At 48.8% G+C, this 20,873-nt stretch overlaps 2 protein-coding genes across 2 annotated transcripts; one reads left to right on the top strand and one right to left on the bottom strand.

The window, feature by feature from the left end:
• The first annotated feature begins 1,260 nt into the window (after positions 1–1,260).
• Positions 1,261–14,623, top strand: LOC136481717 (F-box protein At5g03100-like). Its single transcript, XM_066479034.1, has 5 exons — positions 1,261–1,443; positions 1,542–2,475; positions 2,945–3,109; positions 3,222–3,415; positions 14,140–14,623. Exons 2-5 carry the CDS (start codon positions 1,570–1,572, stop codon positions 14,150–14,152), a joined length of 1,278 nt encoding a protein of 425 aa, XP_066335131.1. The 5' UTR covers positions 1,261–1,443; positions 1,542–1,569; the 3' UTR covers positions 14,153–14,623.
• A 4,456-nt stretch (positions 14,624–19,079) lies between these two features.
• On the bottom strand, positions 19,080–20,656 carry LOC136479649 (histone deacetylase clr6-like). The gene is made up of 2 exons (XM_066477440.1): positions 19,568–20,656; positions 19,080–19,490 (listed from the first exon to the last, which is right to left on the bottom strand). The coding sequence occupies exons 1-2, from the start codon at positions 20,654–20,656 to the stop codon at positions 19,080–19,082; spliced, it is 1,500 nt and encodes a 499-aa protein (XP_066333537.1).
• Between the last annotated feature and the right edge of the window lie 217 nt (positions 20,657–20,873).

Raw genomic sequence — 20,873 nt, 5'->3', positions numbered from 1 at the left:
ATACATGACTGATGATTTTGCAGCTCTTTTTTGTCTCCCTGAAAAACTTAGATGTTGGCGAGAGAATTTGTAGATTCACGAGAATATAACAATAAAATTCTTGATCTTTATTTTTTTTGTCGTGGCTATAATTTGCAATTAGCTAGGTTAACGAGCATACTAGTAGGTATTTTAAATTAGTTTCATCCCCATTTAAAACTACGACATATCAGCAAATTTCATTAGAATGAAACCTAGCCATCATGGTTACCAACACGAATGAAAATAGATGAAACAAGTGTTAGAACTCAGGGCCCATTTGGTAGAGCTCCCGTTGGCGCCAAGTTCTCTGGCGCATTCCCTATTCATCCACTGTTTATAGAAGTTCTTTTTCTCTCTCCTCTCACAGAGCCGTGGGAGTAGGAGAAGCAAAAAAAAAACTGGTTGCTCCCACTGGCTCTATGAGAGGAAAGATGAGATAGAAACAGAGAAAAAGAGAGGAGAGATGAGAGAGAAAATGAGCTCCTGTGAACCGTGTATGAACAGTGAATGCACTAAAGAAGCTGGAGTTAGTGGGAGCTCTGCGATTGGGGCCTCAATGGTTTCATCCTCACACGTTCCCAGATCATGTGCACCTTTTGTTGCTCCCCACCCAGAGCACCAGTGCCACTATTTTAGTGTAGTTTTCCTTTTCTCACATGTAATGAAAACTAAGAATCACATATACTACTCTAGATTCACCAAACCACACCTCTTTAGGTTGTATGGCACCTTTGAAACCTGCATAAATGCACTAGGAATGGTCTTAACCTTTTATGCTTAACTTTTGACATTGCTCATGAATACTTGTGTGTAGGGATGACAATCCTATTTGCATGGATAGTGCTCGAAGAGTGTGGATATGTATACAGATTTTTATCAATCGCACAAGTGCGAGTATGTCGCTTCAAGTGTAAAACTTCTCTAGGCCATGTCATACTCATATCCTTCTAAGGATTCTAAGTGCCAGGAAGAGTGTTGCCATATGAAACATCCAAAACCATTGGCTCTAATCTGGTCTATTTTGATGTTGTAGTTTTATTAAAAAACCATAGTTATTTGGCGTTTATAACCAGACAATTATAATCAGGGTGGCGTACCTTGCACGGGGAATTACAATTATTATTAATAATAATGATGTGAATGAAGACATAAAGATAAGAAAAAGAAAATGATTGGTGGGTTGGGCCAGTCTTGAAGTTTTTTTTTTTTTGTTACTGGCAAAGCCCAGTAACCATTTCTCGGAGCAGTTACACAACCGGGGCTACAGAAACATCCATTCCCATTTCCCACCCCTTGCTCGCGACTCGACCTTCCGTCCTTCCCCCGTTCCGCCGTTCCCGTCTTCTCGTTCCCAGCGTCGGCAGCGTTGGCGGTTGGCGGTTGGCGGCCGGCGGCCGGCGAGAGGGTCTTAAATCGAGCGAGGTGAGATGATGCGTCTACTAAAACTTCCTTGCATCATCCTTCATCCATTTCCATGGCAATGGCATTCTTTGGCGTTTTATCCTCTTCCGCTTCTGCAGAATCGCCGCCCGCCTCCTGTTCGATGAAATGCCTCCGAGAAGCAACAAGAAACTCAAGCTGATGGCTGCGGAGAGCGGCGAGGACCGCATCAGCGCCCTCTCGGACACGGCGATTCACCGCGTGCTCTCCTTCCTGCCGGTGTATGAGGCCGTGCAGACGTGCTTGCTCGCCCGCCGGTGGCGCCAGATCTGGAAGTCCATGCCCGTCCTGTGCGTCGAGGTTGCCAGGAGGAGCCCGGCAGAGTTCAACAAGTTCGTCAACCACTTGCTGTTCTTCCGCGACCAAACGCCCCTGGACGAGTTCGAGGTCAGGACTAGAATGGCATATAATGCCTCTGCGGACAGTGTGGAGCCTGTTCGGTACCTCCAGATGTGGATCCGATACGCCCTGATGCGAAAAGTTCTGGTGCTCAGGGTCCGTTTCGGTTATTTGGACAAACGCCCGCGGTTCTTCAACGGGCCTCTCATCTCCCAGGACTTGGTGACTCTAGAGCTTTATGGTGTTGTTCTGGATCGCTGCTCTATGGATTTTTCTCGCTGTCCTTTGTTAGAGGATCTTGAGATTAGTCACTGCCGAATTTCTGCCCACAAGATGTCATCCCAATCCATAAGGCGTTTGTGGATCCATAGTAGTGAATTTCCTAATGCTGCTAGGCTACAGGTGCTTGCCCCAAATCTTTTTGCACTTCGACTGGAGCGAAATGATGGCCTGACTCCTTTCCTCGGAAGCATGCCATTGCTTGTAAAAGCATATGTCGCACTTGAACGTCGGTCGTTGTCCATTTGGCATTGTTGCAGGCGCACCGACCAAGGGCTTTATTGTAATCTTGATCTATGCATTGATTGTTATGACAGTGAAAAGTGTGTAGTATTTGGAGGTCTATCCAATGCTACAAAAATAAAGTTGAAAATAATTGGGCGTTGGTCTTCAGAGGTATGTTTGCACTTCCTTGTCTCCATGCTTAGTTTTACCATTCATGCTTTTATGCAGAATGTTTACATACCATTACATGTTCATAAGCATTAGACTGTACCATGGTTTGAAGGGCAGGCCTGGTGCAAGCGGTAGAGTCTTACCACCTGTGATTGGAAGGTCCCGGGTTCGAGTCGCGGTCTCCTCGCATTGCACAGGCGAGGGTAAGGCTTGCCACTGACACCCTTCCCCAGACCCCGCACAGAGCGGGAGCTCTCTGCACTTGGTACGCCCTTTTTTTACTGTATGCTAAATTATCATGTTAAGTATGGACATCTAAAGCTGTTTGGGAATGTGAAGATATCTACCATTGCAATGTTTCAGTGTCAGCAAAGTGAATCTTATAAATCAAGAGCTTCACTACATAACTGCCCTTTATGTGTTGACTTTGATTTAAAGTCTAACTGGATGCTTTTTTCTTTACCCCCAGAATATCTTCAAGCGAGATTTGAAATGGTGCCCCCCATTTAGCAAGTTAAAGACTTTGGTACTTGATGATTGGGTTGTTGACGTTGCTAACTGCGATGTTCGTGGGCTAATCTGCTTTCTTCAACTCACCCCAATTCTAGAGAAGCTGATTCTTGACATTTATGAGGTATTAAACTCACTCTCTAGCTTTACGAAATATATCCATTTTATGATGCTTCACATTTTGCCAAATTTACCGTGCTAGACAGATTGAGCAAAGTTACTTGTATCTTTTGCAGGAGATTACATTTGAAAAGAAAATTGATAAAAGTTGTAGTCTGGTGGAACAATTTATTCCTTCTGAGCACTTTAAAATAGTTCAAGTCACTTGCAGCAAGGATGCTAAAAATGTTCACAAACTTGTGGAGACTTTAATTGCCTGCGGCATACCTACTGATATAATCAATATCAGGAGACGTAAAGTTGTTGAAATGTAAGTTACATTTTATCATTGGGCAAGCAAAGAAGGTCCCACACTTTCACTAATTTCAAGTTTAATTGTGTGAATTGTCATTGTTACTTGAAAAGTAATACTACAACAGTTCATCTTACTTTAGAGAAATGCGGAAGTTACATTGAGTGCATCTTGTAACAGCCCATAGTCCTTCACTTTTTACATATTGTCCTATCTAGTTGTAAAATAGTCCTGTGGTATATCTGCATTTTTGTTTTAGTTATATATTGTTGCTGTCTTGTTTGCTGAATTACTTGCACATCTGTACAGATAGCTGGTCTCCTTATCCCATTGGTCAATTTAGCTTGCACTTGTTGGCCACTTGCTGTTTGTGTATGTTATTGATTTGGTAGTGCTTTGAGTCATTACTACATTGTTCTAGACTTCAGTACTGCTTTTGGGTTTTATTTGGTGTCTTGGGTTTTACATGTTTTCCACCTGCCACTGAAGAACGAGATCAATGAAGGATTCCATGGGTGGTCTTTCTCGTTGGCAATGTTGTGCTAATTAGGAATAGGAAAGTGTAGGGGACCGTGACGCCTAAGAGGGGGGGGGGGGGGGGAGTGAATTAGGCAATTTAAAAATTCTACTTCTAAACTATGGCCTCTTTTTCTACCTTTAGCAAAACCTATGCATAAGATAAATTATCTAACGTGCAACTATGGTTTTGCTAATGTGTTGCTATCTCTACCGCAAAAGGAGTAAAACAAACAATGTAAATGCGTAAGCTAAAGAGTAAGGTAGAGATATGCAAACTCCCGTCGACAACTCCGGTATTTTTACCGAGGTATCGAGAAGCGCGCAAGCTTCCTCCTAGTCCTCGTTGGAGCCCCTCGCAAGGAATCCCTTGCAAGGGCCAAGCTCTCGGTCGGGTAACTCCGTGGATAGCTCCGGGCCTTCCCCACGTGCAAGCGGGTCTCCGGTTAAGCCACTCGTGGCAAAGCCTCTCCCGGACCGTTCCCCGCCGTCTTCACTATCAATCTTCCGGCCAAAACGCCGCGGGCTTTGTTTCCTCCGGTATACGGTGGCGGCCACACCACAAACGCGGTTGGTGTCATCTCGCAAGACTACAAGCCCCTTCGATGTACAACAATGGTGCGTGCAAGCATCGAGTGGTGAGAGGTATGCAAACCTCACTAAACACTAGGCCTAAACCTGGAGCAAGCGCATAAGCGGTGGTCTAATCAACCTAAGCACTTCACAAAGCACCTACGCTAATCACCTAATGAATCTCTGAGCACTATATAAGTGGAGATCACTAAAATGGTGTATCAACACCCTAGATATGTTTCCTCAGCTCCACCCTTGTGGCATGGCCGGTTGGGGGTCTATTTATAAGCCCCATGGAGAAAGTAGCCGTTGGGGACGAAATTCCGCTTTTCTGCTACTGATCGGACGCTGCTTTCGTCCTGACCGGACGCGTCCGGTCGTCCCGACCGTTAGAGCGTGATCAACTGATCGAACGCTGATGGCGTCCGGTCAATTTCGCCGCTCTGGAACCTCTCTGTACTCGATCTGTCGCTGCAGTTCCTGCGTCCGGTAGATTTGCCGCCAGCGTCCGATCAATGCTGAGCTGTTGCCGGGATGATGAACAGTACCATCGGTGCGTCCGGTCGCTATAAGGACTGCGTCTGGTCACTTCTGTGAAGCTCGTTTCTTCGCGATCTTGCGTCCGGCTTGGTTCCTATCTTTGTGTTTGGACTTTGCTTGATATCTTTTTGGTCTTCTCTTGTGCTTCTAGGGTCTTGCTTATGGTGCTGATCGTGGGATCACCATGTTGCCTTCGTCCAAATCACGTCTTGCACCCTATTGAACTATAAAACAATCACTTGCAAATTCATTAGTCCAAATTGGTTGTGTTGGTCATCAAACACCAAAATCCAAAGTAAATGGGCCTAGGGTCCATGTTCCTTACAGAAAGATAGCTGTTTAGCAATAACCCTCACTTCGGTCAATCAATTACTGGTTCTCGGCTGCTACCATGCTACCTTTTTACAATCAATGAAATGGCACTCACGAATAGATAGGAGTTCGTCCTTTGAAAAGGAGATGCTCGAGCGTAAGTTATCGTTTCGTAACATGCCTACGTTAGTCTCCAAAACAAAAGCAGAGGAGGTATGGTTGTTGGCCCACAGGATCACCGGCTCAGGCGAGTGAACCACTCCGCCGATCTTGCCGAGCACCCGCTAGTGTTGCGGAGCACCCACTAGCCGTGCTGATCACGAACAGGGTGTTGTTCGTACCCACACGCTATGGTAGGAGCTGGAAGAAGGGAGAATAGAGCAAGCACGCACAATACAAGACACCAGAAGCCCTGTCTGTGAGATGGCAAATCTGAACTCTCTTTACTGAGTTGCCGTGTATGTCTATTTATACAACTCTATCTATCTAGTGCATGTGCAGCGTACATGCCGGCACAGTAACTAGATAACCTGACAGGGCTGACTCTGCGCCGGCCACTGCCTGTTCCTACAGTGCTACAATGTCACAGCAGGGGTGCCAGTTCGGCGTCGCCTTTCCCTTGCTGTGTTCACACAAGGTAATAGTGGATTAGCTAACAATCTTCCCCTAATCCTACTGCTAACCCTTGTACCCCCTCCATGCCGATCATTTTCTTCAGCTCCGTGAGTCGAAGTTGTCCGAACGGCTTGGTGAGGACGTCTGCGCGCTGCCGATCAGTTTCGACGAACTCGATGACGATCTGCCCTCCATCGACACAGTCCCTGAGGAAGTGGAACTTTACGTCGATGTGTTTACTCCGGTCGTGCAGAACCGGATTCTTCGCGAGGCCGATGGCGGGCTGGTTGTCCACCATCAGTGCTGGTGGGTGAGCTTCCATGCTGGCCAGCTCGCCCTGCAGCCGGCGTAGCCACACAACTTGGCACGCCGCTGTGGCCGCCGCTACGTACTCTGCCTCGCACGTAGATAGCGCCACCACCTTTTGTTTCAGCGACAGCCATGAAATTGGGGCTGACCCGAGGAAGACGAGCACGTCAGAGGTGCTCCGTCGTCCGTCGATGTCCTCCGCCATGTCTGCATCGCTGAACACCGTGAGCTACAGCCTACTCCCGCCGGTCTTTGGGAAGATGATTCCATGATTCACCGTCCCCTTTACGTAGCGTAGTAGCCACTTTACTGCAGCCCAGTGATCCTCTCTGGGATCCTCCATGAAGCGACTGACGTAGCCCACGGCGACCACAATGTCCGGCCTTGTGTGGACTAGGTAGCGCAGACCGCCGACGATGCTCCGGTAGAGTGTTGCATCCACCTTCGCCGCAGTGCTGGCCTTCGTCAACTTCAGCCGCTCCTCCATTGGAGTCACGCATGGTTTGCACTCCACCATGCTGCTCCTTTCTAGCAGCTTGGAGGCATACGCGCTCTGACCGAGCGTGAGTTCCTCCTTCCCCTGTCTCACCTTGATGCCGAGGTAGTAGGAGAGTGCGCCGAGATCGCTCATCTGAAAACGAGCCGTCATCTCGCGCTTGAAGCTGTTGATGTCCTCCGTGCGCGCGCCGGTGACGTTTAAGTCATCCACATACACGCCGACCACGAGCTCCTTCTTCCCCCGTCGTCGCGTGTAGAGCGCGTGCTCGGTTGCGCACCTTTGAAACCCAAGCTCGCCCAGCGTTGCGTCAAACTTGCGTTCCATGCTCGAGGGGCTTGCCGTAGCCCGTAGAGCGCCTTACGCAGTCGGAGCACCCTATGCTCCTCTTCCTTGGCGGCGAACCCTGGAGGTTGCCTGACGAAGACCGTTTCCGCCAGTTCGCCGTTGAGGAAGGCCGATTTAACGTCCAAGTGATGGATGCGCCAGTCCTTTGCTGCTGCCAGAGCAAGTAGCAAACGGACCGACTCCATGCGCGCTACGGGTGCAAAGACTTCCTCGAAGTCGATGCCCTCACGCTGTACAAAACCTCGGGCAATGAGGCGCGCTTTGTGCTTGACAATGGCACCGAGCTCGTCCCTTTTGACCTTGTACACCCACTTCAGGCTGATCGGACGGCATCCTGGAGGTGGATCGACGAGCTGCCAAGTCTCGTTTTCCTCGATCGCCTTCATCTCCTCCAGCATCGCCCGTCACCAGTTTCCATCGCGCTCGGCTAGCGCGAACGTGGGTGGTTCCTCTACACTGACGAGTAGTAGCTCTGCGTCGTTGAGCAGCCTACCCGCCAGACCTGAGGGACCTGTGCCGCCGACGATGTCGTCCAGCCTGCGGAACCTCAACTCCTCACCTTCGTGGTAGGCGTCCACGAACTCAGTGATGTCACTTAGAGGTGAGGCGAACTCGATCGGCGTCGATAGAGTTTCCTCTTCCGCTGGAGTGCCCCGCATAGCACCTGAAGTGCTCGGCACTGCTTCTGGACAACTCGTCATAACTCCTGCAGTGTTCGGCCACACTGTAGGAGTGCCCAGCCTCAGTCCTGAAGTGGTCGGCACCACAACAAGACGTCTTGGCTTCACCACGGGAGTGCACGGCACCCTTCCTGAAGTGGTCGCCACCACTGCAGAACCTCTTGGCTCCACTCCTGGCGTGCTCGGCATCCCTCCAGAAGTGCACGACACTCCTCCCGGAGTGCTCGGCATCCCTCCCGAAGTGCTCGGCACTGTCCCAGAAGTGCTCGACTCTACCGTCGGAGTGCTCGGCTCTCCTCCCGGAGTGCGTGGCACCTGTTCCGCAGCGTTTCCACCACCGTGGATGACCAAGTGCTTGACGACGAAGGTGTTGGTGAAGCCGCCAGCTTCCCCCGTGCTCGGACTGTTCCAATCCCAAGCTGCCTTTTTGTCGAACACAACGTCGCGCGAGACAAGCACTTTGTCTCCGCGTGGGTCATAGAGTCGGTACGCCTTGGTACCCTCCGCGTAGCCCAGGAACACCATGGGTGTGCTCCTATCCTATAGCTTGGTGAGGTTCGGCTTCATCTTCCCGACGTGGCCGATGCAACCGAATGTCCGGAGGAAGGACACGTTCGGCTTGCACTCATACTGAGCTTCAAACGGCGTCTTGCCCGTCAGGGCTTTGGTCGGAGCGCGGTTGAGGATGAACACCGCCGAGGTCACCGCCTCTCCCCAGAACTTCGCCGGCATCCCTTTGGCCTTCATCATGGATCGGGCCATGCCGACCACCGTCTGGTTCCGTCGCTCCACCACGCCATTCTGTTGTGGCGAGTACGGCGCGGTGTGATGTTGCCCCACACCTTGATCCGCGCAGTACGCAGCGAACTCCACCAAAGTGAATTCACCGCCGCGATCAGTCCTCAGCACGTGGAGCTTCTTGCCGCTCTCGGCCACCGCGCGCGTCTTGAACTTCTTAATCGCCCCCGCCGCTTCGTCCTTGCTCGTCAGGAGTTGCAGCCACATGTAGCGACTGTAGTCGTCCACGAGCAGGAGGAAGTACCGCCGACCACCGCATGTAGCAGGCGTGATCGGCCCGCAAAGGTCGCCGTGAACTAGCTCGAGAGCTTCGTTCGCGCGATACTTGGCAGCCTTTGGGAAGGTAGCCTCCTCTGCTTCCCGGCCAGGCAGCTGTCACATAGCTCGTCTCCATGCTTGATGTGGGGTAGCCCTCGGACCATCTGCCCCAGCCGACCAAGCGCGTCGAAGCTGAGATATCCGAACCTGGCATGCCACATCCACGGTTCCTCGGAGTGCCTTGCCGCCAGGCACACCGGTTGCTCTACCTTCAGGTCGAGCAGGTACAATCGGTTCAGGAACCTCTTCACCTTGGCAAGAAGTCGCTGCTCCCGGTCCCTGATCCTTAGGACGCCGTCCTTGATCAGAACCTCGCTACCGCGCTCATCCAGCTGACCAATGCTGATGATGCTGGAACGCAGTTGCGGGATGTAATACACATCCGTTAGCGCGCAGTGCTCCCCGTTCTGGCACCTGAAGATGATGGTGCCACGCCCTTGGATAGCCACCCTTGAGCCGTCACCAAACTTCACCGTACCGATAACATCGCCGTCAAGCTTGGAGAAGGATGCCTTGGAGCCCGTCATGTAGTTGCTGGCACCGGAGTCCAGATAACACTGCTGCTCCTGGTCGGCGCCCATACGCCCGAGGTAAACTTGGGCGTGTGGTTCGTCAAGGTTGACGGTCTTCAGGGCCTTCCCAGGTCCTTCCACCGTCGTCGCCTCCTCCCTCTCCTCGGCCTTGACGTCGTGCAGTGCACAGAACGTCGTCATCAGGATAGTGGGCTCATCCTCATCATCGGCTTGCGCCAGGTGAGCCTAAGCCTTCTTCTCCTGCTTACGATTTGGGCACTCCCGTGCCCAATGGCCCATCTCCCCGCAACGTCTGCTGGCGTTGGGGTCGACCTGCTTCTTCTCCGAAGAAGCCTTGCCGGGGCGCTTGCCATTGCCACCGCGGCTGGAGGAGGCTGCCTTCTCGGAGTTCCTCCGAGCAGCCAACTCCTCTTCCGTCAGCAGGAGTTTCCCGCTGTCCTTCGTTGCTGTCGCCTGCTCCAGGCGATCATCCACCGCCCGTAGACGGCCTGTCACATCCTCAATCGTGAGGGTGGACAAGTCCAGCATCGTCTCTATGGAGAGAGTGATCTGGATGTACTTCGCTGGCGCGGAGTGGAGGTACTTGGAGACCGTCTCTTCTTGATCGATGGTGATGCCGTGGCTCTTCAGCTTGCTGATGAGCGTCTGCAGGCGGAGGGAGAAGTCCTCCACCGTTTCACCATCCTTGAATTTGAGGTTGGCGTACTCCTGCTTCAGAAGCTGGGCCGTCGCCTTCTTTGCGCGGTCGTTACCGACGCGCATCGCCGCAATAGCCTCCCACGCCTCCTTAGCCGAGCTCTTCGCCCCCAACGGCTCCCTATACTCCGCCGGTACAGCAGCGAGGATAGCCTCCAGCGCTGACATGTCCTCTTCTTCCACGTCGGTTGAAAGGACCTAGGATGCCGCCTAGAGGGGGGGTGAATAGGGGTTTCTGAAAAATCAACACCTTTAAAAGCGGAAACGATGTAATAGGAGTTTCCAAAATGGAAACTCCAAATCAGACTAATACCACCCCTCTCAAGTTAGCCACAAAGTATATAAAAGATACTAGATAAATCTAGGGAGCCAAACAGCTGCAACCAAAGAGTTGAATCAAAATGCACTAGTCAGTTAATGTCGGAAGTCCCGGCGTTTGGGTCAGAACTTCCGACGTGTCAAAAGTCCCGACAGTTTGGGTCAGAACTTCCGACGCAAACTGTCAGCACTTCCGACCCTTACGGGAAATGAACTACAAGTGCTAAAATAAACTTTGTGATGCCGATAACTTACAAACCCACTTCCTAGTGGTAAGGTAAGGTGTTGGGTCACTCTCTTGACGTTGATAAGCCACCACTCCGTAGATCGAGTCCCAAACCCTAAGAAATAGCTAGAGAGAGGGAGACAACCAAATACAAGTAATTTCGAGCAAATCACAACAACAACAAGCACGCGGGAGACAAGAATTTATCCCGAGATTCGGCAGCCCCACAAAGGAGCTTCTACGTCCTCGTTGTTGAGGTGACCACTTTGGTCGGAGTCTCTTCCACCTCCTTGCCTCACTCAAGGATACCACAAAGGTCACTTGAGTTTCTTCACTAGAAATCAAGGGTGATACAAACTTCCCAAGGCTCTTCCACAAGATGGAAGCTCTTGGGCGACGGCGAGCCGGCTAGGGGAAAATCCCCAAGAGTAACAAATGCAAATCAAACCGGCTTGACGAAGAAATCAAGTGCTCAAGCTTGCTCAAAGTGTTTTTCTCACTCAATCCACTCTCCAATCACTCAAACCCTTTGGGAATCGAAGTTGGAAGCAAAGGAGTGAAGAGAGGGGAGCCTAGAATGCTTGGGGGCTGTTTTGGCCGAGAGTTTGTCGCAATGAAATGAGTGAGCCATGGTTAGAAGAAAGAAGAGGGGTATTTATACTCCAAGTGAAAATCCAACCGTTCAGATCTACGTCGGGAGTCCCGACGTAGATCCCGAGACTTCCGACGTTAACAGAAAACACTGTTCACAACGGGTCAGAAGTTCGCGTGTGCAAGTCAGTGTCGGAACTCCCGGCAAACGTCGGGACTTCCGACGAGCATAGTTTAAACAAACAGCCAGCACAGCTGATGCCGGGACTCCCGGCTTCGGTCAGGTCAGTGTCGAAACTCCCGGCGAACGTCGGGACTTCCGACGGGCACAGACAACGAGCAGTCAGAAGCGCAGGTGCCGGGACTCCTGGCTTAGGTCGGGACTTCCGACCGTCGGGAGTTTCGACTTACGTCGGGACTTCCGACGTTCACAGTCACCGCGCAGGTTAAGTAACAGGGAGTCAGAACTACCGGTAAAGGTCATGACTTCCGACTGTCGGGAGTTCCGGTTTACGTCGGGACTTCCGACACCGATAGTCACAGAAAAATATTCTATGTGCTCGTGAAGTGCTAGAGTGTCTCTCTTTTGATTTTAATTAAATGCTTGAGCACTCTATCTTCCTCAGACCACCTAAACTTGCATCCCTCTTAATAGTACGGCATTCCTATTAACTCAAATTTAAAAGTATAATGGATTTAAACCTTTTGAGTTGATCTTTTTGAACCGAAGCCGTGTATTCCAATCTTCATCAAGTGACGGTGCCAACATGTCAATATTGATCTTGTCACTTGAGCATAGCCATCTTGAGCACGTGACTTGATTCCATTCATCAAATATGAATAACTCCAAATGCATCAAGTCACTTTAATCAATTTGTCCAATATAGATTTGATCATTCACATCAATATGACCATCTTAGCTTGATTAGTACCTCAACTAAATGCAAGTACTTTCTTCTTCACCCTAGCTAGGTTCTTCGGCCGCCAAGCCATCGCTTGCCCTTCACCCTTGCTTAGTACCTCGAAGCCTTTCCTTGCTATCTTCACCATCTCAAGCCATTAAGTCACATCTTGTGTTGAATCATCCATTCATATGTATTGTTATCTTTTTATTTCAATTTAGCAAGCTTCAAATATGAGACCATTCCATATGCAATCCCTTATGTCTCATTAACTAATACTCACGAGCTTGCTTTCACATAGTACATGAAAATCCCACAATAAACAAGCATTTGCATGAATTCCATTTGCATTGTTGTCTTGTGCTTGAACTAGATTGTTTATACAACAACACATCATTTTGGCTTTCATTAAGTACCTGTGAGATAACCTATTACCTATCCACACTTAGCAAACGGGTTAGTTCTTTAATCACGTTGTCATTCAATCATCCAAAACCCATTAAAGGGCTAGATGCACTTTCATCGGTGCCCATGTCAACAGCTTTCCAGAGCCGTCGGGCTCTGAGCTTGACCTTCATGGTTACCGACCACTCTCCATGGTTAGTGCGAGTCAGCGTCGGCCACGTGGAGCCGCTGACCTCTCGCACCGTGCGAACAACCACCTCCTCACGTGGCTGGGCAGCCACAACAGTGCCACTGCTGTCGCCTAACTCCGAACCGTCCGTCATCGCCGTCGGTTAAAATGGCAACGACGCTTGTACGGCTCCGATACCACTTGTTGGCCCACAGGATCACCGGCTCGGGCGAGTGAACCACTCCGCCGATCTTGCCGAGCACCTGCTAGTGTTGCCGAGCACCCACTAGCCGTGCCGACCACGAACAGGGTGTTGTCCGTACCCACACGCTATGGTTTGAGCTGGAAGAAGAAGGGAGAACAGAGCAAGCACGCACAATACAAGACACCAGAAGCCCTATCTGTGAGATGGCAAATCTGAACTCTCTTTACTGAGTTGCCGTGTATGTCTATTTATACAACTCTATCTATCTAGTGCATGTGCAGCGTACATGCCGGCACAGTAACTAGATAACCTGACAGGGCTGACTCTGCGCTGGCCACTGCCTGTTCCTACAGTGCTGCAGGTGAGCGGTGCGGCGCCTGCACCTGCAGCGCTACAATGTCACAGCAGGGGTGCCAGTTCGGCGCCGCCTTTCTCTTGCTGTGTTCACGTAAGGTAACAGTGGATTAGCTAACAATGGTTACCTGAAGAAACCCTGAACTCGGAAAGATACACTAACTGAGTTATTAGAAACAAGAAAGGACACGTTGGGTTCTTCGAACCCTTCAATCACTCATCCCTCCAGAGATGGACAGATGATTATTATCATTTAATGGTTCTCGATGATGCTTATTTTGATCTAGTATTGTAGTGCTCCTTTCTGTATTATTGCTTTGCTCACTTCGATATTGTTGTGTTTGCTCAACTGAAGCATGTGATAAGCCTCCACTTAGAGCAATAAGCTTAAGATGCTCTTTTCGTTGCTGTGAATTAAAGGGAAAATGGCCAAATTGTATTTGATCCCCACGAGGCTAATTCAAATATCAAAACTTTGTTGAAGTTGCTATTAATTTCACCTATTTAATTCCATGTTGCAAGTTGGGCTAGGTGAACTTCTTATGCAGTAGTAAAACACTTTGTTCCAATCAGGTCTCGACTTCCAGTTTTGTGAAAAGGAAAAAAATATATACTAGCTTGATTCTTGGCTCGAAAGCACCGATACTGGTATTTTACTGGATGGTTTAATCTGTTTAATTTGACATCAAAATTTTGAATTGACCATTTCTTGGCTAGTTGACTCCGAGAAACCATGTATTAAGTGTGATTCCTTCCCAAAACAACTAAAACGCTATATAATCCTGTGTTATCAAATATGGCCTTTCGAAATTCACTATGATCTTTTTGTGTTTTACAGGCTTCAGTGGTAAGAAGTGAAAAGATGATCATGCTATTCGTGGATCAACAAGTTCTTGACCACCTACGGATTTTGTTTTCTGGAAACGAGACGTGTCTGCCGAAGCTAATGAAGTTGACCTTAAAAGAATGTTAGTCATACTGCATAGCTGGATGTAGTAAGACCCGGTTTATTAGTCTGCTGACTTGTACTCCTCTTGCTACTCTGTACTCTCTAGTAGTACACAGTAGTTGTGGTTTTGCAAGATGGAGTTCTGTATCAGTCTCCTGGCCCCTGGCCCCTTACTTTTTCAAGGAACGACCGCACACCACCTGCGCTGTTGCAAGTGTTCCTTTTAATGCTCTTCGCTTCGTTATACTTGTAAGAGCACTTTGGTGCCGAGGTAATGAAAATGTGTGTGGCCAGTGGTCCACGAGTCATGACTTTGTATAAGTTTTTCTCGTGTTCTGTATGAAATGTTTGAACGCTGTCAAGGGAGAGGCGTTTTCTATATGAATTGGTTGGCATTATTTGCATTGCAAAATTCACGTATTTGCCGGGGGGAAAACAACTTGATGTGATTTCTTTTCGCTTTAACATGACGTTTGGAATGGAAACAGTATTGTTGTACGGATTTGTACAACCGCTTAGCATATACGTGTGGCCCATTAATAAGTGAACCATCAACCAAGTAGTCCCATTTCGCCGGCCGTTTGGGTCCCCAGCTGAAATTTATCTGGCTAAATTTAGTTGTGGTGGATCTAAATAGGGCACAACTAAACTTTAGCTTGAGGCTAAAATGTACATAATCCCTTCATCTGTTTCAACCGAGCTAAAAGGCCTCGATGACCCAACTCTCCCGGCTAAAGTTTAGCTAGAGGATCCAAACACTTCAAGCTAAAGTTTAGCTAGCTAAATAATGAAATTAATGAGGGGTAGCATGGTCAAGGTTTTCAATTAGCTAGAGAATACAAACACCGTCAGCTAAAGTTTAGCTAGTTAATCTTTTTGCTGGTTAAATTTTAGCTCTAGCAATTAGCTAGCTAAATTTTAATTAGGATGGATCCAAATAGGGCCTAAATTTTTCTGTTGCTAATATGAATGGCAACTCATTTAATTTCAGAAAACATGAGCATTGTCTTATTGCTTGCAATAGGAATGCTTTCTCAGTACACATAGACGTAAAGGATGGAAACGGGAGGGGATACACAGGATGGAGGCACAATTTGCTGTATTTTTCTAAAAAAAAAAGGAAAAGAAATAAATTCAGGAAAATTTGGAGTTTGTTTCCTTGTCAGGCACCATTGCACCAGACCTCCATCTGGTGCATGGATTCTATCAGCCACTTGAAGTGATGCTGTGGAGTGGTGAGGCATGCGAGGTCACATGTCTCAAATTCGATTCCTGCTGCCGGGATTGCCTAGTGGGCTTCTCTTGGTGCTTAAAAATGCTATTTTTTCTTGATTTTCAAATTCTGTAAATGTCTAGATGCGGCTGAGTTTCGATCCGCCTCTAGAAATTGATTTCCTTTTTAGAAAAGGGAATATATTTCCTGGGCAGCTGGATTTCAACTTGCCACTAGAGTCGATTTCTAAGGGCGTCTGAATAGCCGCTTCTAGACATAGTTGATTTTTAGAGACACACAAGTAGAAAAATTTATAAGGCCGCCTCTAAAATATTCATCCTGGAGTAGTGTCTACGTCCAAATCACACCTGAGTAGTGTAGCCCGTTGCACCAAGAGAGCATGTCGCCTCTAACTACAAACTGGGGAAATCAGGAGCAAAAAATTAGGGAATAAAACAATGAAAAAAAGACCCCCAAGGCTCCAACGAGGCACACCTCTTCTTCTTGATGGCTAATTGTTCCAAGACAATAGCTCATGTAGGAGAGCAAGAGAATTTGTAGCAGAGGCAAATAGAAATGGGCGTGTGCTGGAGCCGAGGAGGTAAGGCTCATTCTACTTTTTTTTGCAAGAGAAAGAGTGCATTCATTAATCAATAGTAACATTACAATCCAGTTTTAGGAGCTCACTAATACAAACAGAAAATCTGCCTCTCCAAACTACATACTGCATTGTACGTATTGCTAATCGAGCTACTTCGTAAGCTACCTTATTGCACTCTCTCCCAATTTTGCTAAACTGCACCTCCAGGAGCATCCTTATAGCATACTTCCTTCACAATGTTTGAATATCTTGACCTGTCCTCCATAGGCATTTTTAGAGCCTCCACTAGGCATTGGTAATCTGTCTGAATTATAGTTTTTATCCATTCCTCCACTGGCTTGATACCTTCAAAACAAGCTTCAGCTTCCGCCTCTTTAACCGTAGCACAACTTTTTGTTTACCTTCCATGCTGATAATAGTACTCTACCTGAATGGTCTCTGGTAGTGGCTCCACTAGAATTCTCCCCTGTCACCACAACGAATGATGCATCGATATTCAGTTTTACCCATCCAATCAACCAGTGGCACAATCCATTTCTTCATTCCCTCTGTTATTTTTCTTTTGTACACTTCCCTTCAGTTTCCACTTGGCAATTTTTGGTGCTTTCCTTTTGACATCTTCATTTCTCCCATGTTGAATGTTCAACAATGACTGCTAATAGCTAACAATAAACCTTGCCAAACCCACAATGGAAGTTGTGCCATTGCCATGGATTGTATCATTTCGTAGATGCCAAGCCCTCCATAAACAAAATAGGAGCTGGGGTTGCCACTATATTATCCAGCAGGATCAAAAACCATTCCGTACCAATTTTCTAGAGTTTCCCTTCTGGCACCACGTCCCAACTTTTCCTCAATTCCTCTCTCAGTGCCCTTGTTTTGTTACAGGCTATCACTACATCGAAACCATCTTCCTCTCCTTGACCATACAAACGACAGGTTCCATTTGCTTCCAAATTCCTTTGATTCCTATTTTGCATAGTGGCCAGACCCTCATTTGCTTCTCACAATACCATGCTAAGACATCCTCTGCTCGCATTTCTAAAGTTTTTATTTTTGGAATCTCTTCAGCATCATGGGCAAGGAATACTCCCTTGATCAAGGTCTCATAGGGCGTGTTTGGTTTGTGGGGTCCATTGTAGTCTGGCCAAGGATCCTAGCTTAGCCTGGGCACTGCAGGCCTGTTTCGAACCAGGGAAAAATTTATCGGCCGAAATTTTCCGATATTTCCGATATATCCTTTTTATCCGTAGGTGCCGATAAGAAAATATTTATCTTTTTCGTACAAATTTTACTTAAATTTATTTAAATTTACTTAAATTCAAATTAAATTTTATTTGAATTTGGTCCGATATTTCCGATATATCCTGTTTATCCTCTTTATCTGTGACCCCCGATAAATTTTAATTTCCGAAAATGAAAACCTTGTTTCGAACCAAGAGGCGTTTGTTTGGTTGCGTGCGCTGTGGAGCCTGGCCAGGACGAGTTCGTGTTTGGTTTGTTGTGCAAAGGGCATAGAGTCACCTCTTCCCTCAACTGGTAAGTCTACCTCCTCTCAGGCATTATGTCGAACAGGTGGTGTGCGCGTAGGGGAAGCACCTCGGTGACTGCAGAGACTCCTCCTCCTCCTCTTCGCCATGGCCGGGGACGAGAATGCATCCAGCTCCTCCTCCTCTGTCCATGGCCGGGGATGCCTCCTGCTCCTCCTCCTCCACCACCTCCTCGCCATGGCCTGTGCCATATGATACCCAACACAGAACATCTCCTCCTCCTCCCTGTTACCTTCATAGTTGGAATTTTCGTATCTAGCTCTCTCTCCATATTCTTATGTGATCTCCATTCCCAACATGCCACATTATCCTTTTCTTTAGGAGTTCCAGACCGAACCCATGCACTTCCATGAGGGCAAAGAATCTATTGGAAATACTGTCAGCTCCCCATTTGGAAAAAAAAAACGAGCTTTTAACAGTCTCACGCAAAGGCTATCGGGATATTGAATTAGCCTCCAAGCTTGCCCTGCAAGTATTGCTTGGTTGAAAAGGCGTAGACCTCTGATCCCCATCCCATTCCCACCCATACCTTTAGGTGTCATCATTTTCGCCCATGCTATCCAATGTGCTTTTCCTATTGCCTGGTTCATCTCCCCACCAAAAATTTTGAACCATCTACATATAATCATCACAAAAGCCTGCAGTGAGTTTAAGTTCCCCCATTGCATATGTTGCTATGGCCTATGCTACTGATTTGATTAATACCTCTTCTCCTGTAGACATATTCTTCTCTGACCAAGCATTCGGCCTCTTAAAAAACTAGAAGATGCTCCGCGCGTTGCTGCGGAGATTGCGAGAAGAATTTGGAATAAAAATGAGTGAAGATGATGTATATTGAGTTTGCAATTAAGAGGTTGGAAGTTAGCGGGATTACCTGTTGGAAGATGATGTGAATAATTAGTCGAGATGATGACTTGTAGTGGGGATTAACTTTATAAGAGATATAGATCTCTCCTTTGTTGGTTGGAAACATTCAACTTTCATTCATCCTTCCACTTAACAGACCCAAATATTTTTCTTTGGAAGAAGTGTGCTCCACTGCTAGTACTGAGGTCTAGACATTAGGGAGTATTTTGCTTGTAGACTGTCATCAGCAACTAAGAGATGTGAATCCTAAAATCCCAGTTTGGTTTTGGTAACTAAGTGGCAACTAGCGGATCGTGCTGATGATTTCAATGGAGATGATTAAGCTAGGTCCACATGATGGAGTTGAGCAAGGTGACAACCATGGTGAAGATGGTAATTGCCACAAGTTGGAGATGCTCGACCTTAGAGAGAAAGACAAGAGGACCGATCGAGATTGACGAAGAAAAATCGAGATTTATGAAGAAAAAACATAAACCATTGGTCGACCATGCATGGTATAAAATTAAAATTGTTCCACATACAACCATTTTACGTAGACGATGATACCAAGTATAAATCATGCCACCCATCGTTGAGATACTACGCCATCTCTGTGATTCTAACTACGGCGCTCAGCATTATTATTTCTGCTCAAGCTCGCTTGGGATGTACGTTTCCTCCCCAGATCGGCGAAGAACTTGTGGAGCAGATGCTCGCCGCAGCGGCGATGCAGCGTCTCCACGGGGTCTTCATCCCTTGGTGAATGATCCACGATCACGAGTGCGTCTGCGTCGTCACCGGGCTGCATGCTCAGCATCGGCAGCTTCGGCATGAACTTCGACGACAGACAATCTAGGTGCTTCATGACTTTCTCCATTATTGGTTTGGCCTTCTCATCCATCTCCTCGCTGCCGTGGCCGCTGTCGTCTTCCTTGTGGTGATGGAGCTTGTACCCTTGGCTCTGGTAGTAGCTCTGGTACCCGTGCTGGGGTATGTCGTCCGGGATGTCCTTGCCAATGGCGACCGCCGTCTGCATAAGACCACGGCGTATAAAAAATCAAATAGCTGTGATCATAGTTCATATATAGAGCCTAGCTATGATAGTACCTCGTAGCACCAGCAGGAGGCGACATGGTTGATGGTGTAGCCACCGCCGCCCAGGAGGAGCAGCGGCAAGCCGTAGCCCTTGACGATGCTGACGCACTTGGCGTGGCCGCGCACGGACAGGCCCAGGCCAGCGAGCCGATCGCCGGCGAGCGAGTCAGCACCACACTGCATCACGACGGCGTCCGGCTTGAACACGGCCATCACCCTGTCCACGATCGGCCCGAACAGCTGGTGGTACACCCCGTCGCCCGTTCCCGCCTCCAGTGGAACGTTGATCAGAGTGGGACACACGGCGTCGCCTGGTAGTAATTCGCCGACGTCCACGGCGGCTCCGGTGCCCGGGAAGAACTCGCCGCCGAACTGGTGGAACGACACCGTCAGCACCTGGCTGTCTTCCACGAACGCGGTCTCGACGCCGTCGCCGTGGTGCGCGTCGATGTCCAGGTACAGCACGCGCCTGATGAAGCGGCGGCCGTGGTGGAGGAGCGCCTTGATGGCGACCACGATGTCGTTCACGTAGCAGAAGCCTTGGGCCTTGCCCTTGCACGCGTGGTGCATGCCTCCGGACCAGTTGATGGCGATCTTGTACTTGCCGCTGGCGAGGGCGCGCGCCGCCGCCAGCGACCCGCCGGCGTAGCGCTGGCAGTAGTCCCAGAGGTTCTCGATGACGGGGTTGTCGTTGGTGAAGGTGAAGCAGCGGTTGTTCTTGTCCCTGGTCCAGATCTCGCCGAGGTTGTATTTCTCGGCTGCTTCTCTCCGCGTCTTAGGGTCGGCGTTGTAGTCAGCTGGCGTGAGGCTGCGGACGAGGAATTTGATGTACTCTTTATCGTGAGTGCCGCCGAGCTCGAGGTCTTCCTCGGTGGCCGGTGCGATGCCGAGAAGGTCCATGTCGCCGAGCAGGCCGTAGGCGTTGATGAGGGCGTGCGTCATGGTGACGCGGTGGGGCACCATGGCGTGTGTCTCGCCGTAGTCAACGTAGGAGATGCGCGGGTCGTAGTAGTAGCACACGCTCTTCTGCTTGGTGCCGCCGTCGTCGGCGGCGCATGGCTGCTGTGGCGGCGGCGAGTGCTCGCTTCTCCTTTTCCCCATGGCCAATCCTACCTATCCTATGTCTCTGTTGGACTAGAAGCATAAATAGAAGATTCGAAACTGAACCCCTGGTGGACTAGTAGTCGTCTCGGCCTCGAGACGGGACTCTCAGAGTTCAGACCGAGTAAGAAACGGCCAATCCTTTTTCAGACCGAGTTCAGACCATGGTTTCCAATATCGGCCGAAATCGATATATCCTCTTTATCCGTAGGTGCCG

Source organism: Miscanthus floridulus, chromosome 9 (genome assembly GCF_019320115.1).
Source record: "Miscanthus floridulus cultivar M001 chromosome 9, ASM1932011v1, whole genome shotgun sequence".
In the NCBI taxonomy this organism is placed as follows: domain Eukaryota; kingdom Viridiplantae; phylum Streptophyta; class Magnoliopsida; order Poales; family Poaceae; genus Miscanthus; species Miscanthus floridulus.
Note: the sequence above shows the minus strand (reverse complement) of the source record. Positions and strands in the feature narration are given on the sequence as shown.

Coding starts and splice junctions, on each gene's coding strand:
- LOC136481717 (XM_066479034.1), top strand. CDS start 1,570: ATGCCTCCGAGAAGCAACAAGAAACTCAAGCTGATGGCTGCGGAGAGC. Junction 2,476..2,944: donor TTGGGCGTTGGTCTTCAGAG/GTATGTTTGCAC, acceptor CTTTACCCCCAG/AATATCTTCAAGCGAGATTT. Junction 3,110..3,221: donor TGATTCTTGACATTTATGAG/GTATTAAACTCA, acceptor TATCTTTTGCAG/GAGATTACATTTGAAAAGAA.
- LOC136479649 (XM_066477440.1), bottom strand. CDS start 20,656: ATGGGGAAAAGGAGAAGCGAGCACTCGCCGCCGCCACAGCAGCCATGC. Junction 19,491..19,567: donor CCTCCTGCTGGTGCTACGAG/GTACTATCATAG, acceptor GGTCTTATGCAG/ACGGCGGTCGCCATTGGCAA.